Source organism: Mauremys mutica, chromosome 3 (assembly GCF_020497125.1).
Source record: "Mauremys mutica isolate MM-2020 ecotype Southern chromosome 3, ASM2049712v1, whole genome shotgun sequence".
Classification (NCBI taxonomy): Eukaryota; Metazoa; Chordata; order Testudines; family Geoemydidae; genus Mauremys; species Mauremys mutica.
Window position 1 is genome coordinate 181,464,258 of NC_059074.1, and position 15,565 is coordinate 181,479,822.

Genomic DNA, 15,565 nt, shown 5'->3' on the forward strand with positions numbered 1-15,565 from the left:
TCGCCACACTAATGCCAGCATCCTCACCAAAGCCAATGTCACCAGCATTGAAGCAATGATCCTCATGCACCAACTTTGCTGGCTTGGACATGGTGTGAGGATGCCAGACTCTTGCTTCCCAAAACAAGCCCTTTACTCTCAGCTCACCCATGGTCCGAGATCCCATGGTGGTCAGAGTAAACCCGACAAAGACACACTGAATGCGTATCTTAAGAAAACTGATGTGGACATCACAAGCTGGGAAGAGCAAGCCACCAACCGACCCCAATGGCGCCATATCCTCCATCAGGCAGTGGCCCGCTTCAAGGAGAAGCACCTTGCCCTCTAAGCTGAAAAGAGAGAGAGAAGGAAGGAAAAAGAAGTAACTTTCTCCCAGCAGGCCGCTGGCATGCCATAAAATGTCTGTACCTACTGCGGGCAGATTTGTGATTCCAGGCTCGGACTCCTGAGTCATCTCAGGACCCATATGTAAATCCATGGTAGAGATCATCCTCGAATCGAGGGATTGCCAATCATCAATCATCACATTTCAGGGCAATTTCACATGTATTTCCCTTCTGCGGTTCATCAAGGGCACCCATTCTTAGATTTCTGAATCCCCAGCTGTGACCTCTCTTGGATACATGCACAAGTCTCACTCCATCATGACCAGGGCATTTCCAGATTGATCAGTTCCATATCTACTCTATGAATCCTCAGCAAGTCAGATTGTCTACACAAGCCTGCTTTGCTTTTCTCCTCAGAGGTTATAAAAACAGCATTATTGCCCACAGTTATAAGCTGCAACACAGCTTTACCTATACAAGCACATATATTCCTAAGGTGAAAGCAATTCAGAGATAACTTATTAAAATAATAAAAGAACTTACACCCATGCTAATAATCTTACCAAGGGCACTGGGAGGAGACAGTCATTCAAACCCACCAAGGGGTTTTTCTGTGGTTACAAGTTCATAACAATTTTGGCTCAGAACAAGCACACCCATGAATCTGAGAGTTGCTCCTTTATACAGTTTGGACCTCTGATCTTGTCCTCATGAAACAAGTGGCCAACAGACAAAAGTCCCCTCCTCGGGGCAAAGCTTCGAAAGGCTGAGTTGCTGGATACATTACAGAGTGGATACATTAGTAAACACTTCCCCGTGGAGATTTCCTGGGAAACCTATTTAACTTTAAAAGTTCATTCTTGTCCTGCACATTGTTTCAGATAGTCCTTAGAAGCTTGCAACACTTCCCAGGGTTTACATTAGTCATGTCTTCCCCTAGAGAAGTTACATACAATCCCACAATAATACATAAACATTTGCATTTTTAATATGAAGAACTTCTAAAAATATATAAACTTAATTCAGTGAAGTTTAAGTTAATTCAATAAGATTTTTCCAGGAAATTGCTGTATCTGTCATAGTAACAAAAGCATATATGACTGGTACATACTGCCAGGATGGTACATAGCTGGTAAAGTGTTACTTACAGATGCTGCTATGTGAGAATTTAGGATAAGCAAAGAATCCAGAAGCACTCCTGTGCTGCAAACTGCACTGACATGATTACTTGTGGGTGTGTTTTTAAACAGCCATGGAAACTTCAGTCCCACTAAAAACATGACTATCTTTTCCCTTGGATTGAGTCCTCATTTAGAATTATATTTTGAGACTTGTCAGTAGCCAGATTTTAATCTATTTAGTGTGTACCGTGTTGATTTTGTATCATCTCTATTTCTTAATCAAAATGTCATGTGGTACCAAACATGACAATAATATTGATGTAATATTCTTAACCTTTATCAACCAAACAAAAAAGGATATAAAATTAATTTGATGTGTTATTGTCTGCAAACTCATGTTAGTTGGCATTATGTGTATTATTCTCTTTTAATTCTTTATTGATAGAGTCCAGTATCAGCCATTCCATCACTTTGCCTGGGATAGATATGAGGCATATAATCACCCAGGTCATCTCATTTTTCCTTTTAAAATATTGGCACATGAGCTTTCTTCTAGTGTTCTGGAACTTTCCCAGTGTTCCAAGATTTATTGAAAATCAACATTGAGTCCACAAAGCTCCTGAGACAGCTCTTTTAAACTCTGGGATACAAGTTTTCCACACCATCTGATTTTAAAATGTCTAATTTTAATAGCTACTATTTAACATCCTCCTGTGTTACCATTGTAATGAAAAGTATATCTTCATCTGGTTTTTTACTAAATATAGAACAGAAATATCTATGGAATACTTCTGCCTTTTCTGCATTATTATTCACAACTCTATCCTTTCCATCTAGTAACTGTACAAATACCATTGTTAGATTCCTTTGTTCCTAATATAATCTTTAAAAATCTTCCCTTGTCCTTAATTCAACTGACAATTGATTTCTTCTTGGGTCTTTTTGCTTCCCTTATCAATTTTATACAATTCCAATCGTCTAATTTATATATTTATATTCATTGCTATCAAGTTCCCCTTTTTCATGTGCGTGTTTATACATAACATTTATAACTGCTTTTACTTCCCCTTTAGGTCTGGTTACATTTTTTTTAATTAGCGTGGAATTTGTTCGGGATTGTGGCATTGAGAGTTTTTGAGATTCTAATAAAATATTCTTAAACAATTCCCAATTATCATTTGCTTTTTCTGTTTTAATTTTTTCCCTGTTGATTTGGCTTATAATTGTATTCAATTTTGTAAATTGGCCCTCTTAAAACACCAAGTATACTTTTTCATTTGTTGTGTGAGATCTGAATAATCAAAACATGATCACATACACTTAAGGAATCACTCATTTCAGTTCTGCAATCAATTCTTCTTTACTGGTTAAGATGAGGTCTAATATAAAATTCCTTCATGTTGGATGCTACATTTTTTTGAATTAGGAAATTGTCATCTATAATCTTTAGAAATTCTGAGGATGTTTCAATACTGGCAGCTTTAGATATCCAGTATGTCACATGGGTTGTAATTCTCTATAATAACCACCTCCCCCCGCCCCCATATATAGATGCTTAAGGGGTCAGTTACCCTTTTTCTGTGTGATATGGTGGTCTTCAGCAGACACCAGTAGTACCCAGCTATGTCTGAGGACATGGATCCATAAACATTCAAGACCATTTGCATCTGAGTTGTCAGTGTCTAAGGATATGTCTGCACAGCAATAAAACACTGCAGCTGGCCCACGTCAACTGACTGAGACTCGTGAGGCTTGGCTGTGGGGCCATAAAATTGCAGTGCAGATATCCAGGCTTGGGCTGAATCCTGTGCGCTGGGACCGCAGTTGGCCTCAAGCCCAAGCCCAGATATATAGATTGCAATTTTATAGCCCCGCAGCCTGACCCCATGAATCTGAGTCAGCTGACACAGGCCAGACACAGGTGTTTTATTACAGTCTCGACATATCCTCAGAAACAGATAAAACCATTTTTACATAGTGCCCTATCCCTCTCCCCTTTTGCCATCTCAATCCTTCCTAAAAAGACTATAACATTGATTTTAACATTTTAGTCATGTGGATCTTCCCATCAATTTTCAGTAATATCAAATAGATGGAATTTATGCTCACAAAGGAGCAATTCCAGTTCCTCTTGTTAATTATCTACATGCATTGGAATATAGGCAATTATATATTTTTTTCTTTTCATGGCCCTTCATTTACTTGACTGATTTTTGTTCCCAACATCTTCATTTAGTTATGAGTGTTCATTTGTTCCCCCTTTTCACCATCCCCTTTTGTTGTTAAACACCCTGCTGACTAGCATAGCCAGCTGTCCCCTAGAAAATTGGTTCCCCTTCTACTGTGATGAAGTTCATCCAAATTGTAAAAGCCCACTCCCTCCCCGCAGGAAGGTGGGTCAGTGTTCCACTAAACTATGTTACACCACTTACATAGTCAGTAGTTCACTTCCAGAATCTTCTACTTTTAGTCTTCCTTTGCTCACGAGACAAAAAGAAGCTCCAAGAAGATTACTTGGACCTTCTGCATCCCTCTGAGTTCCCTTAAGCCATCTAAAATCTGTGAAGTATCTTGTGAAGCAGTGTCATTAGTTCCAATATGTAACATCTCCAGTGGATTTTTTCCCATCGACTTCCAATCTTAGAGTCACATTTCATGCCTTTCTTTAGGAAGACAGCATACCACCCTGATGTCCCCTTGCAAAGTGTTTCAATTCTTCTTCCAATAGAATTCCCAACAAGGACAGTCTGTCTGTCTTGGATAGTTGGAGATCTCTTTGTGGGCTTGCTAAGCATCCCTCCGCAGGTGTGTCCCATACAGCTCTCCATTTCATTGGACCAGTGAATCTTCACAGATATTTTTGAGAAAAGGTAGGCAAGGTAATATCTTAAGGTAACAGAAGTTGGTCCAATAAAAATATTACCTCACCCACCTGGTGTATCTAATATCCTGGGACCAACATAGCTACAACACTGTAAACAACAAGAGATATTTTGGGCTGTTTTCACAATTGGATAGAATCATAGAATCACAGAATATCAGAGTTGGAAGGGACCTCAGGAGGTCATCTAGTCCAACCCCCTGCTCAAAGCAGGACCAATTCCCAACTAAATCATCCCAGCCAGGACTTTGTCAAGCCTGACCTTAAAAACCTCTAAGGAAGGAGATTCCACCACCTCTCTAGGAAACCCATTCCAGTGCTTCACCACCCTCCTAGTGAAAAAGTTTGTCCTAATATCCAACCTAAACCTCCCCCACTGCAACTTGAGAACATTACTCCTTGTTCTGTCATCTGCTACCATTGAGAACAGTCTAGATCCATTCTCTTTGGAACCCCCTTTCAGGTAGTTGAAAGCAGCTGTCAAATCCCCCCTCATTCTTCTCTTCTGCAGACTAAACAATCCCAGGTCTGTCAGCCTCTCCTCATAATTCATGTGCTAAGGTAATAATTGGAGATATACCAATCTCCTAGAGCTGGAAGGGACCTTGAAAGGTCATCAAGTCCAGCCCCCTGCCTTCACTAGCAGGACAAATTTTTGGCCCCTGATCCCTAAGTGGCCCCCTCAAGGATTGAATTCACAACCCTGGGTTTAGCAAGCCAATGCTCAAACCACTGAGCTATCCCAGCCCCCTAATCATTTTTGTTGCCCTCCGCTGGACTCTTTCCAATTTTTCCACATCCTTCTTGTAGTGTGGGGCCTAAAACTGGACACAGTACTCCAGATGAGGCCTCACCAATGCTGAATAGAGGGGAATGATCATGTCCCTCGATCTGCTGGCAATGCCCCAAAATGCCGTTAGCCTTCTTAGCAACAAGGCCACACTGTGTTAGCAGCTTTCCTTTCCTCAGGACTAGACTTGTATCAAACCCTTAAAATTCTTGGCAACAAGGTCACACTGTTGACTCATGTCCATCTTCTCATCCACTATAACCTCTATGTCCTTTTCTGCAGAATTGCTGCCTAGCCATTCGGTCCCTAGTCTGTAACAGTGAATGAGATTCTTACGTCCTAACTGCAGGACTCTGCACTTGTCCTTATTGAACCTCATCAGGTTTCTTTTGGCCCAATCCTCTAATTTGTCTAGGTCCCTCTGTATCCTATTCCTACCCTCCAGCGTATCTACCACTTCTCCCAGTTTAGTATCATCTGCAAACTTGCTGAGAGTGCAGTCCATGCCATCCTCTAGATCATTAATGAAGACATTGAACAATACTGTACCCAGGACCGACCCTTTGGGCATTCCGCTTGAAACTGGCTGCCAACTAGACATGGAGCTGTTGATCACTACCCATTGAGCCCAACGATCTAGCCAGCTTTCTGTCCACCTTATAGTCCATTCATCCAGCCCGTACTTCTTTAACTTGCCGGCAAGAATACTGTGGGAGACCGTATCAAAAACTTTGCTAAAGTCACGGAATAACACATCCACTGCTTTCCCCTCAATCCACAGACCCAGTTATCTCCTCATAGAAGGCAATTCAGCTAGTAAGGCATGACTTGCCCTTGGTGAATCCATGCTGACTTTTCCTGATCACTTTCCTCTCCTCTAAGTGCTTCAGAATTGATTCCTTGAGGACCTGCTCCATGATTTTTCCAGGGACTGAGGTGAGGCTGACTGGCCTGTAGTTCCCCGGATCCTCCTTCTTCCCTTTTTTAAAGATGGGCACTACATTAGCCTTTTCTCAGTCATCCGGGACCTCCCCCGATCGCCATGAGTTTTCAAAGATAATGGCCAATGGCTCTTCAATCACATCGGCGAGCTCCTTTAGCACCCTCGGATGCAGCGCATCCGGCCCCATGGACTTGTGCTCGTCCAGTTTTTCTAAATAGTCCTGAACCACTTCTTTGTTCTCAGAGGGCTCGTCACCTTCTCCCCTACTGTGCTGCCCAGTGCAGCAGTCTGGGAGCTGACCTTGTTTATGAAGACAGAAGCAAAAAAATCATTGAGTACATTAGCTTTTTCCACATCCTCTGTCACTAGATTGCCTCCCTCATTCAGTAAGGGGCCCACACTTTCCTTGACTTTCTTCTTGTTGCTAACATACCTGAAACCCTTCTTGTTACTCTTAACATCTCTTGCTAGCTACAACTGCAAGTGTGATTTGGCCTTCCTGATTTAACTTCTGCATGCCTGAGCAATATTTTTATACTCCTCCCTGGTCATTTGTCCAAGCTTACACTTCTTGTAAGCTTCTTTTTTGCATTTAAGATCAGCAATGATTTCACTGTTAAGCCAAGCTGGTCGCCTGCCATATTTACTATTCTTTCTACACATTGGGATTTTTTTTTCCTGCAACCTCAATAAGGATTCTTTAAAATACAGCCATCTCTCCTGGACTCCTTTCCTCCTCATGTTATTCTACAAGGGGATCCTGCCCATCAGTTCCCTGAGGGAGTCAAAGTCTGCTTTTCTGAAGTCCAGGGTCTGTATTCTGCTGCTCTCCTTTCTTCCTCGTTTCAGGATCCTGAAGTCGACCATATCATGGTCCCAGGTTCCCATCCACTTTTGCTTCCCCTACTAATTCTTCCCCGTTTGTGAGCAGCAGGTCTAGAAGAGCTCTGCCCCTACTTGGTTCCTCCAGCACTTGCACCAGGAAATTGTCCCCTACACTTTCCAAAAACTTCCTGGATTGTCTGTGTACCTCTGTATTGCTCTTCCAGCAGATATCAGGGTGATTAAAGTCTCCCATGAGAACCAGGGCCTGCGATCTAGCAACTTCTGCTAGTTGCCAGAAGAAAGTCTCGTCCACCTCATCCCCCTGGTCTGGTGGTCTATAGCAGATTCCCACCAAGACATCACCCTTGTTTCTCACTCTTCTAAACTTAATCCAGAGACTCTCAGGTTTTTCTGCAGTTTCATACCGGAGCTCTGATACAATGCAACTCCCCCACCTTTTCCGCCCTGCCTGTCCTTCCTGAACCGTTTATTTCCATCCATGACAGTACTCCAGTCATGTGAGTTATCCCACCAAGTCTCTGTTATTCCAGTCACATCATAGTTTCTTGACTGTGCCAGGACTTCCAGTTCTCCCTGCTTGTTTCCCATGCTTCTTGCATTTGTGTATAGGCACTTAAGATAACTCACTGATTGTCCCGCTTTCTCAGTCTGAGACAGGAGTCCTCCTCTCTTGCACTCTCCTGCTCGTGCTTCCTCCCGGTATTCCATTTCTCCACTTACCTCAGGGCTTTGGTCTCCTTCCCCTGGTAAACCTAGTTTAAAGCCCTCCTCACTAGGTTAGCCAGCCTGCTTGTGAAGATGCTCTTCCCTCTCTTCGTTAGGTGGAGCCCATATCTGCCTAGCACTCCTCCTTCTTGGAACACCATCCCATGGTCGAAGAATCCAAAGCCTTCTCTCTGACACCACCTGCGTAGCCATTCGTTGACTTCCACAATTCGACGATCTCTACCCAGGCCTTTTCCCTGCACTTGGAGGATGGACAAGAACACCACTTGTGCCTCAAACTCCTTTATCCTTCTTCCCAGAGCCACGTAGTCTGCAGTGATCCGCTCAAGGTCATTCTTGGCAGTATCATTGGTGCCCACGTGGAGAAGCAGGAAGGGGTAGCGATCCGAGGGCTTGATGAGTCTCGGCAGTCTCTCCGTCACATCGTGAATCCTAGCTCCTGGCAAGCAGCAGACCTCTCAGTTTTCTCGGTCGGGGTGGCAGATAGATGACTCAGTCCCCCTGAGGAGGGAGTCCCCAACCACCACCACCCTCCTTCTTCTCTTGGGAGTGGTGGTCGTGGAAGCCCCATCCCTAGGACAGTGCATCTCATGCCTTCCAATTGGTAGAGTCTCTTTCTGCTCCCTTCCCTCGGATGTATCATCTAGTCCACTCTCAGCATTAGTACCTGTGGAGAGAACATGAATACGGTTGCTCATCTATATCTCCATTGCTGATACATGGACGGTCCTCTTTCTTCTTTTGGAGGTCACTTCTCCTCCTCTTGCCTCTGGTGGCTATGAACTGCCAGGCCTCGTCTTTGATGCTCATGCTCTCTGGTTCCTTGGTGGACAGTTCTTTTCTCACTTGAATCTGGCATGGTAATGCTTGCTCTTTCTGCTAGTGCAAGATTTCCCCAAGCTCTCTGATAGTCTGCAGTGTCTGTACTTGTCCTTCCAGAGCACAAATCTTTTCTTCCAGCGCAGCCACCAGCTTGCACTTCATACAGAGGAATTCCCTTCTGGCAGGAAAGATATCATGTCACCACTGTTCCATCACTGACCATCACAGTACTGATCACAGAACAATATCTAGAAAGGGAGCCTCTCACACTCTTTCTCCCCTGTTTGCCAATCCCATTTGCCCACCCAGGAGTTTGCCTAGTAACTTCATTGGAGTTGACACTGATTAACACTAGGGTAAGATAGGATTCAGGCCTATTTAATGTCTGCATATGTATAGTAAAGACTATTTTTTCCTCATTCTAAGACGTGCAGAGCACCTTCAGCTCCCATGGGAAGAAGCAGCACCATATAGAACTGTACCCAGTGAGAAAGAGGGGGAGAGATTTATTGTTAGTTTTTACGACTATATTTTAATATGGTGGAATATGTTCCACCATTATTTATTATAAAATGGTCTGGTCATATCGTCAGCTGGCGTAAATTGTCATTTCTCCATTTAAATTAATGGAGTTCCAGTGATTATACCAGCTGAGGATCTGGCCCTCACATTTTTAATATATGTTTATATTTGGACACTATTTTACAACAGCCACTCCTGAGATGTGTCATCTATGGTATGTTTACCTTTGATCTGGGCTCATAATTCCCAACTTGAGAAGAGGCACCCTTGCCAGGTCTGGTCAAGCTAGTGCTCTAGAAATAGAGTAGCCACAACAGCACAAACAAGAGGAAGGGTGAGCTGCCAAGTATATACCTGTCTGAGACAGTAGGCAAATACTCAAAGGCAGCTCACCCCTCCTGCCATTCATGCCAGCACAGCTATGCTCTATTTATTAAAACACTAGCTCAATCAGAGCTAGTGCAGCTATGTCTCCTTTCATTGGCAATTATACTCCTACCTCAAAGTATAGCCATACCCTTAGAAACACGAAATGTTAGGGGGCTAAAGAGAGATTTCTACTTTACTGGGACCCTCAATTAATGATGTTTCAGAGCCAGGCATTTACTGTGCATTATTGATTAATTTTATTGATTGTTTAACATGATCCCAAAAGCCCATTAGTGGAGAGACTTGCATATACAGCAGTCATGTTATTCATAACACAGAAAGAACACCGCTACCAGAATATGTTGATAAACAGTATGATAGCAGTGGTTTTATTGCTTAGAAAAAGACTTGTGTGGCCAGCTTTTCTGGGGGGTGGAGTAAAACAAAGGTATGATATGGAACAGGAGCATTTGAAACGCAGGTTGATTAAATTAAAAACAAATACTGTCTTTCAGCTTTATCCAATAACCTTCAGCCAGACTTTAATGGTGGGGAAATTCAGCAGTATGGCATCCAGTCATACTGTCTGTGATTGTCCTGGCTTCAGTCTTTTCTCTGATATTGGCGTCCCAATTGTATTGCTTCATGGTCAACACAGATGCTATTATCCCCAATTCCTAGGACAAGGCAAAAATGTGTTAACTTGTGGAAAAAAAATGTTACAAAGTGATATCTGACCTTGAAAGATTTTGTATACAGAAGTACAAGACTTAAGAAAGTAATAAAGAGCTTAGGGGAGCAAGAAATCTAATACTTCACTGACATCAGCAAAATGGCTGCACACAGAAGGCTATTCAACAATCAAGTACACACAAGCTAATTTGCCACAGATAGCACAAATTCTGTGCAGATTCTTTTAGATTATTTGAATTAACTAGGAATATTTTTAGAGCAATGCTGTTTGATTTAATTCAAGCTATTGTTAGTGTTAGTTAATGAAAAGAGCTACTTCATATATTATATATATATATAGATATATATAAATAAGGTTACAAGTAATAGCCAACATGAATTTGTCAAAAACAAATAATGCCAAAACAACCTAATTTCATTCTTTGACATGGTTACTGGCCTAGTGGAAAAGGGGGAAGCTGTAGATGTGATTTATCTTGATTTTAAGTAAAGCTTTTCAGACAGTCCCACATGACTTTCTCCCAAGCAGCATGGGGAAATGTGGTCTAAAATTACTATAAGGTGGGTGCATTTTTTTTTAAAGATTGTACTCGAAGAGTAGTTATCAATGACTAGCTGTCATACTGGGAGGATGCATCTAGTGGGTCCCACAGGGGTCTTTCCTGGGTCCAGTGCTTTTTAATTTGGATAATGGAGTGGAGAGTATGCTTATAAAATTTGCAAATGATGCCAACCTGGGAGGGGTTACTAACACTTTGGAGAAGAGGATTGGAATTCAAAACAACCTTGACAAATCTGAGAATTGGTCTGATATCAACAACATGTAATTCAATAAACAAGTGTAAAGTACTGCACTTAGGAAGGTAAAATCAAATGCACAAATACAAAACAGAGAATAATTGGCTAAGCAGTATTACTGCTGAAAAGGATCTGTGATTATAGTGAATCATATTGAATATAAGCCAACAATGTGATGCAGTTGTGAAAAAAGCTGATATTTCTCTGGGGTGTGTTAATAGGAGTTTACATATGTAAGATGCAGAAGATAATTGTCCTGCTCTATCAGCACTGTTGAGGCCTCAGCTGGAGTACTGTGTCCCAGTTTTGAGTGCCACATTGTAAGAAAAAATTGGAGAGAGTCCAGTGGAGAGCAAATAAAGTGATAAAAGGTTTCAAAAACCTGAGCAATGAGGAAATTAAAAAACAAAACAAAACTGGGCATATTTAGTCTTGAGAAAAGACAGGGGAAACCTGGTAAGTCTTCAGATATGTTAATGGCTGTTACAAAGAGGACTATGATCAGTTGTTCTCCATGTCCAATGCAGGTGGGACAAGAAGTAATCGATTTAATTTGCAGCTAGTAAGATATAGGTTAGGTATTAGGGAAAACTTTCCAACAATATGGATAGCTAAACACTGAATAGACTTCCAAGGGTGGTTTCAGAATCCCCATCATTGGAGGTGTTTAAGAACAGGTTAGCCAAACACCTGTTAGGGATTGTCTAGGTATACTTGGTCCTCAGTGCAATGGCTGGCCTAGATGACTTCTCAAGGTCTCTTCCAGCCCTGCATTTCTATGATGTATATATCTGTACATTCTCATATATTAAATAGCATCTATTATTAGCGACTGACATACTTGAACCTATTGAGGGTTATGTTTGATTGGTTAATACAGTTAATTCTACCATTGTAACCACTGTGCTTTGTCTGCAGGTTGTATATAAAAATAACGATGTCAGACTGGAGTTATCTCGACTTGCCAAGCAAGGAGATCCTAAAATGAAGATTCATGGAGTTGTAGCATTTAAATGTGAGAATGTTGCAACCTTGGATCCAATCACATTTGAAACACCGGAGTCTTTCATCTCTTTGCCAAAGTGGAATGCCAAGAAAACAGGGTCAATATCATTTGACTTTCGCACAACTGAGCCAAATGGACTGATTCTTTTCAGTCATGGAAAACCAAGGCATCAGAAAGATGCCAAACACCCACAAATGGTAAAGGTTGACTTTTTTGCCATTGAGATGCTTGATGGTTACCTTTACCTGCTGTTAGATATGGGATCGGGTACTATTAAAATAAAAGCCTTGCAAAAGAAAGTGAATGATGGAGAGTGGTACCATGTGGACTTTCAGCGGGATGGACGGTCAGGTAAATTTCTTAAAATAGCTTCTTCTTCTTTTCTTTTTTTCTGTTTAAAAAGATTTGAGAGTTGTAATTATATGGTGTTTTTTTACTGTTGAAGTTACATATCAGCTAAATAAGGGAGGTATAATGAATCATTATTGTCAGGTATTAAAACTCAAAACACAAATAATTTCCAGAGAACAGTATGTTATGTGAACATTTACTGGGTAATCAAGTACTAACTCTTGCAAGTCAATGTATCATGTACTTGCAAAAAACAGTAAAAACAACAAAAATAAACTACCAAACAGAGCACCCTGTACTCCTGATAATCACTTACATCATCATATTTGTAGAAGGAGCTGAAGTGGCAAATTGCAAGTTTAAAAAAAACAACAGCAACAAAAACCACAACACACTAGCAAATTGTAAGTAATCTCCTGTATAGTAAAAGTGAATACTGTGCCCATAGAAACAACCAAACCCTTCTAATGGAGTCAGTGAACCTCTGCATAATTAATATGCATGCTAATGAATCATGATCAAAACATGGTATTATATGTGGAGCTAAGAAAATAATTGATTTTTTTTCTGTTTGGTGGCTGAACAGAAAAATATGAAAAGAAAATTGCTTTGTTTTGAAGTGAAACTGAATTTTTAAATTTTTTCTTACAGAAATGAAAAACCAGAAAAAAATTGTTTAGGTCAAACAAAATGTTTGACTGTGAATTTGAAACTGTTTTGACATTTTCTAAACAAACCATTGCAACATTTCTGAAATATTGGGTTTTTGGGGGACTTTTTTCAGCTGAAACTATTCACCAAATGCAACCTGAATTCGTGAATAGATGAAAAATGCATTTTTCAGCAAACTTACTATTTGCTGAAAAAATTCCACCCAGTTCTAATTGTGTGCTAGCAAAAGTGGAAATATTTGACTACTGGCCATTGAAGCCAACATGAGTCATTATGGTTAATAATTACTTACTGTTAGTAATAAAAACATCAGCTGCCCCTAACTCTGCAGTAAAATGTCAAGTCACACAGGGCATTTCTATGCTGCAGCTAACACTTGTCAGCTGACTCAGGCTGGACTGCAGAGCTATAAAACTGCAGTGTAGACATCCAGGCTCTGAGACCCCATGCAAATCAACTGATATGGGCCAGCCATGGATGCTTAACTGCAGTGTAGACACATCCATGCCTTAGTGTGTTAGCTAGTGAAACCTTTCTTACATTCCAGTTGCAGTTCGTTTAATACAAGTTGACTTCAGGAAGTAAACAATAGTCATTATTCAGAGGACTTTTAAGGTCTTCTATGGTTCCTCTTCTAACTCCTATGTAAAGGTTCATGCCAAGATTCTTCTAAGAATAAAACAGAATCTAAAAGGTTTAAAAAAAAATTCCTAAGAAATAACGTACATCACAGCAGTAAATAAAAAGGCTATAATTCATTCAGCCAGGGAATTCTTGTGACGTATTCCACAAGAGCATTCTTAAATGATCTGTGGTTTACCTACATAACTAAAACAGTTAAATGGCACTACATCGTTAATTTATGTACACTTTGAAGGTGTATTATTTAATCTCCATAGTTGAAAATGTACTGTACGCCTCCTCTATTTCTCCCTCTGTATCTTGTGTTCCTTTGTTTTTCAGCTTCCAGGTTTCTGGTTTATCTTTCTTCCTTCTCCTTATCTTGCATTATTATTTACTGTACATTCCAAAAGCTATATGATTTTAGCATAGATTATTCATTTGCTTTTATGAAACTATACTTTGAGCGGGTCTTGGAGATGTACTGACAGCTCCCAAATTCAGTGGTAATAAAGACACTTATCTTGCAGGAGACTCTCAACAGTGTATAGGATGAGACCTCTGCTGAAAAAGTAATGATATACTTTAGGGCCAGATTTTCCAAACAAGGCCTGCCTTTTAGTGTTTACAATTTTCCAGTACAATTTACCTAATTCAGATGGGTGAAAAAGTAATTACACCTGTAAATCAGATATTAGATAGTCCAATGACCTCAACTGGAGCCACATAATTGCGGGTGTGAAAAGGGAAGCCCAGAAAAAGACAGAACCCAAAATTTAATTTAACTTAACCTACCCTGGGGTTCCAGATATAATTATGAAAAGTAACTATATGGTTCCTGATTTCTAGTGAGTTGAACATGAACTATAGAAAGGTTGATTTTCTGGCTGTCTCATGTCACTTAGTTATTTACTCCTCATGAGGTAACAAATCTGCCCAAAAACCTCAACTATGATGGGACATCCAGTGGTAATCATATTATTTACATTGTGATCTTCATTTTGTGTCTTCTCTTCTGAAATACTGCTTTAGGGATTGACCTAGATACAACCTGTCCCTGGGACAATTCTGAGAAGTGAAGGTTATTTTTATAATCAGAGTCAGTTCTGGTCAGAAAATGAATGCAGTGTAGTTGGTTACATTTGAAGATATGCCCCTAAATGTTCATAGTTGTACAAGACTTTGGCCCACAATATTTGTTAAGGAACTGTGAGGCTAAATTCAGGGTAAATCTCTGGAAAATGTTAGTGAGTTTTAAGTATCTAGGTTACTTTCAGGGATGATGTATACCAAAGAGTTTGAAGACCAATGTGTACACCCACCATTTGTTTGCAAACCTTTAGCCATGAATAATTTTAGTGTAGTGTTTATTGTTAGCATTTGAATATTATGTACTACTTTTAAGCCAAACTTCTACGGTTAATTTAGATGGAGGCATGAATACTTTCATAGAATCATAGAATATCAGAGTTGGAAGGGACCTCAGGAAGTCATCTAGTCCAATCCCCTGCTCAAAGCAGGAACAACCCCAACTAAATCATCCCAGCCAGGGCTTTGTCAAGCCTGACCTTAAAAACCTCTAAGGAAAGAGATTCCACCACCTCCCTAGGTAACCCATTCTAGTGCTTCACCACCCTCCTAGTGAAAAAGTTTTTTCCTAATATCCAACCTAAACCTCCCCCACTGCAACTTGAGACCACTAATCCTTGTTCTGTCATCTGATACCACTGAGAACAGTCTAGATCCATCCTCTTTGGAAACCCCTTTCAGGTAGTTGAAAGCAGCTATCAAATCCCCCCTCATTCTTCTCTTCTGCAGACTAAACAATCCCAGTTCCCTCAGCCTCTCCTCATAAGTCATGTGCTCCAGCCCCCTAATCATTTTTGTTGCCCTCCGCTGGACTCTTTCCAATTTTTCCACATCCTTCTTGTAGTGTGGGGCCCAAAACTGGACACAGTACTCCAGATGAGGCCTCACCAATGTTGAATAGAGGGGAATGATCACGTCCCTCGATCTGCTGGCAATGCCCCTACTTATACAGCCCAAAATGTCATTAGCCTTCTTGGCAACAAGGGCAC

The 15,565-nt window shown here is 40.8% G+C and overlaps 1 protein-coding gene across 8 annotated transcripts in view; it reads left to right on the forward strand.

The window, feature by feature from the left end:
• The window catches only part of NRXN1 (neurexin 1), a 1,323,847-nt gene that overhangs the window by 569,945 nt on the left and 738,337 nt on the right, over nt 1–15,565 (forward strand). For all 8 annotated transcript variants that reach the window (XM_045010133.1, XM_045010135.1, XM_045010134.1 and 5 more), the window contains one exon: nt 11,756–12,194. In XM_045010133.1, the coding sequence (XP_044866068.1) occupies nt 11,756–12,194 (439 nt within the window). The remainder of the gene's footprint in view (nt 1–11,755; nt 12,195–15,565) is intronic.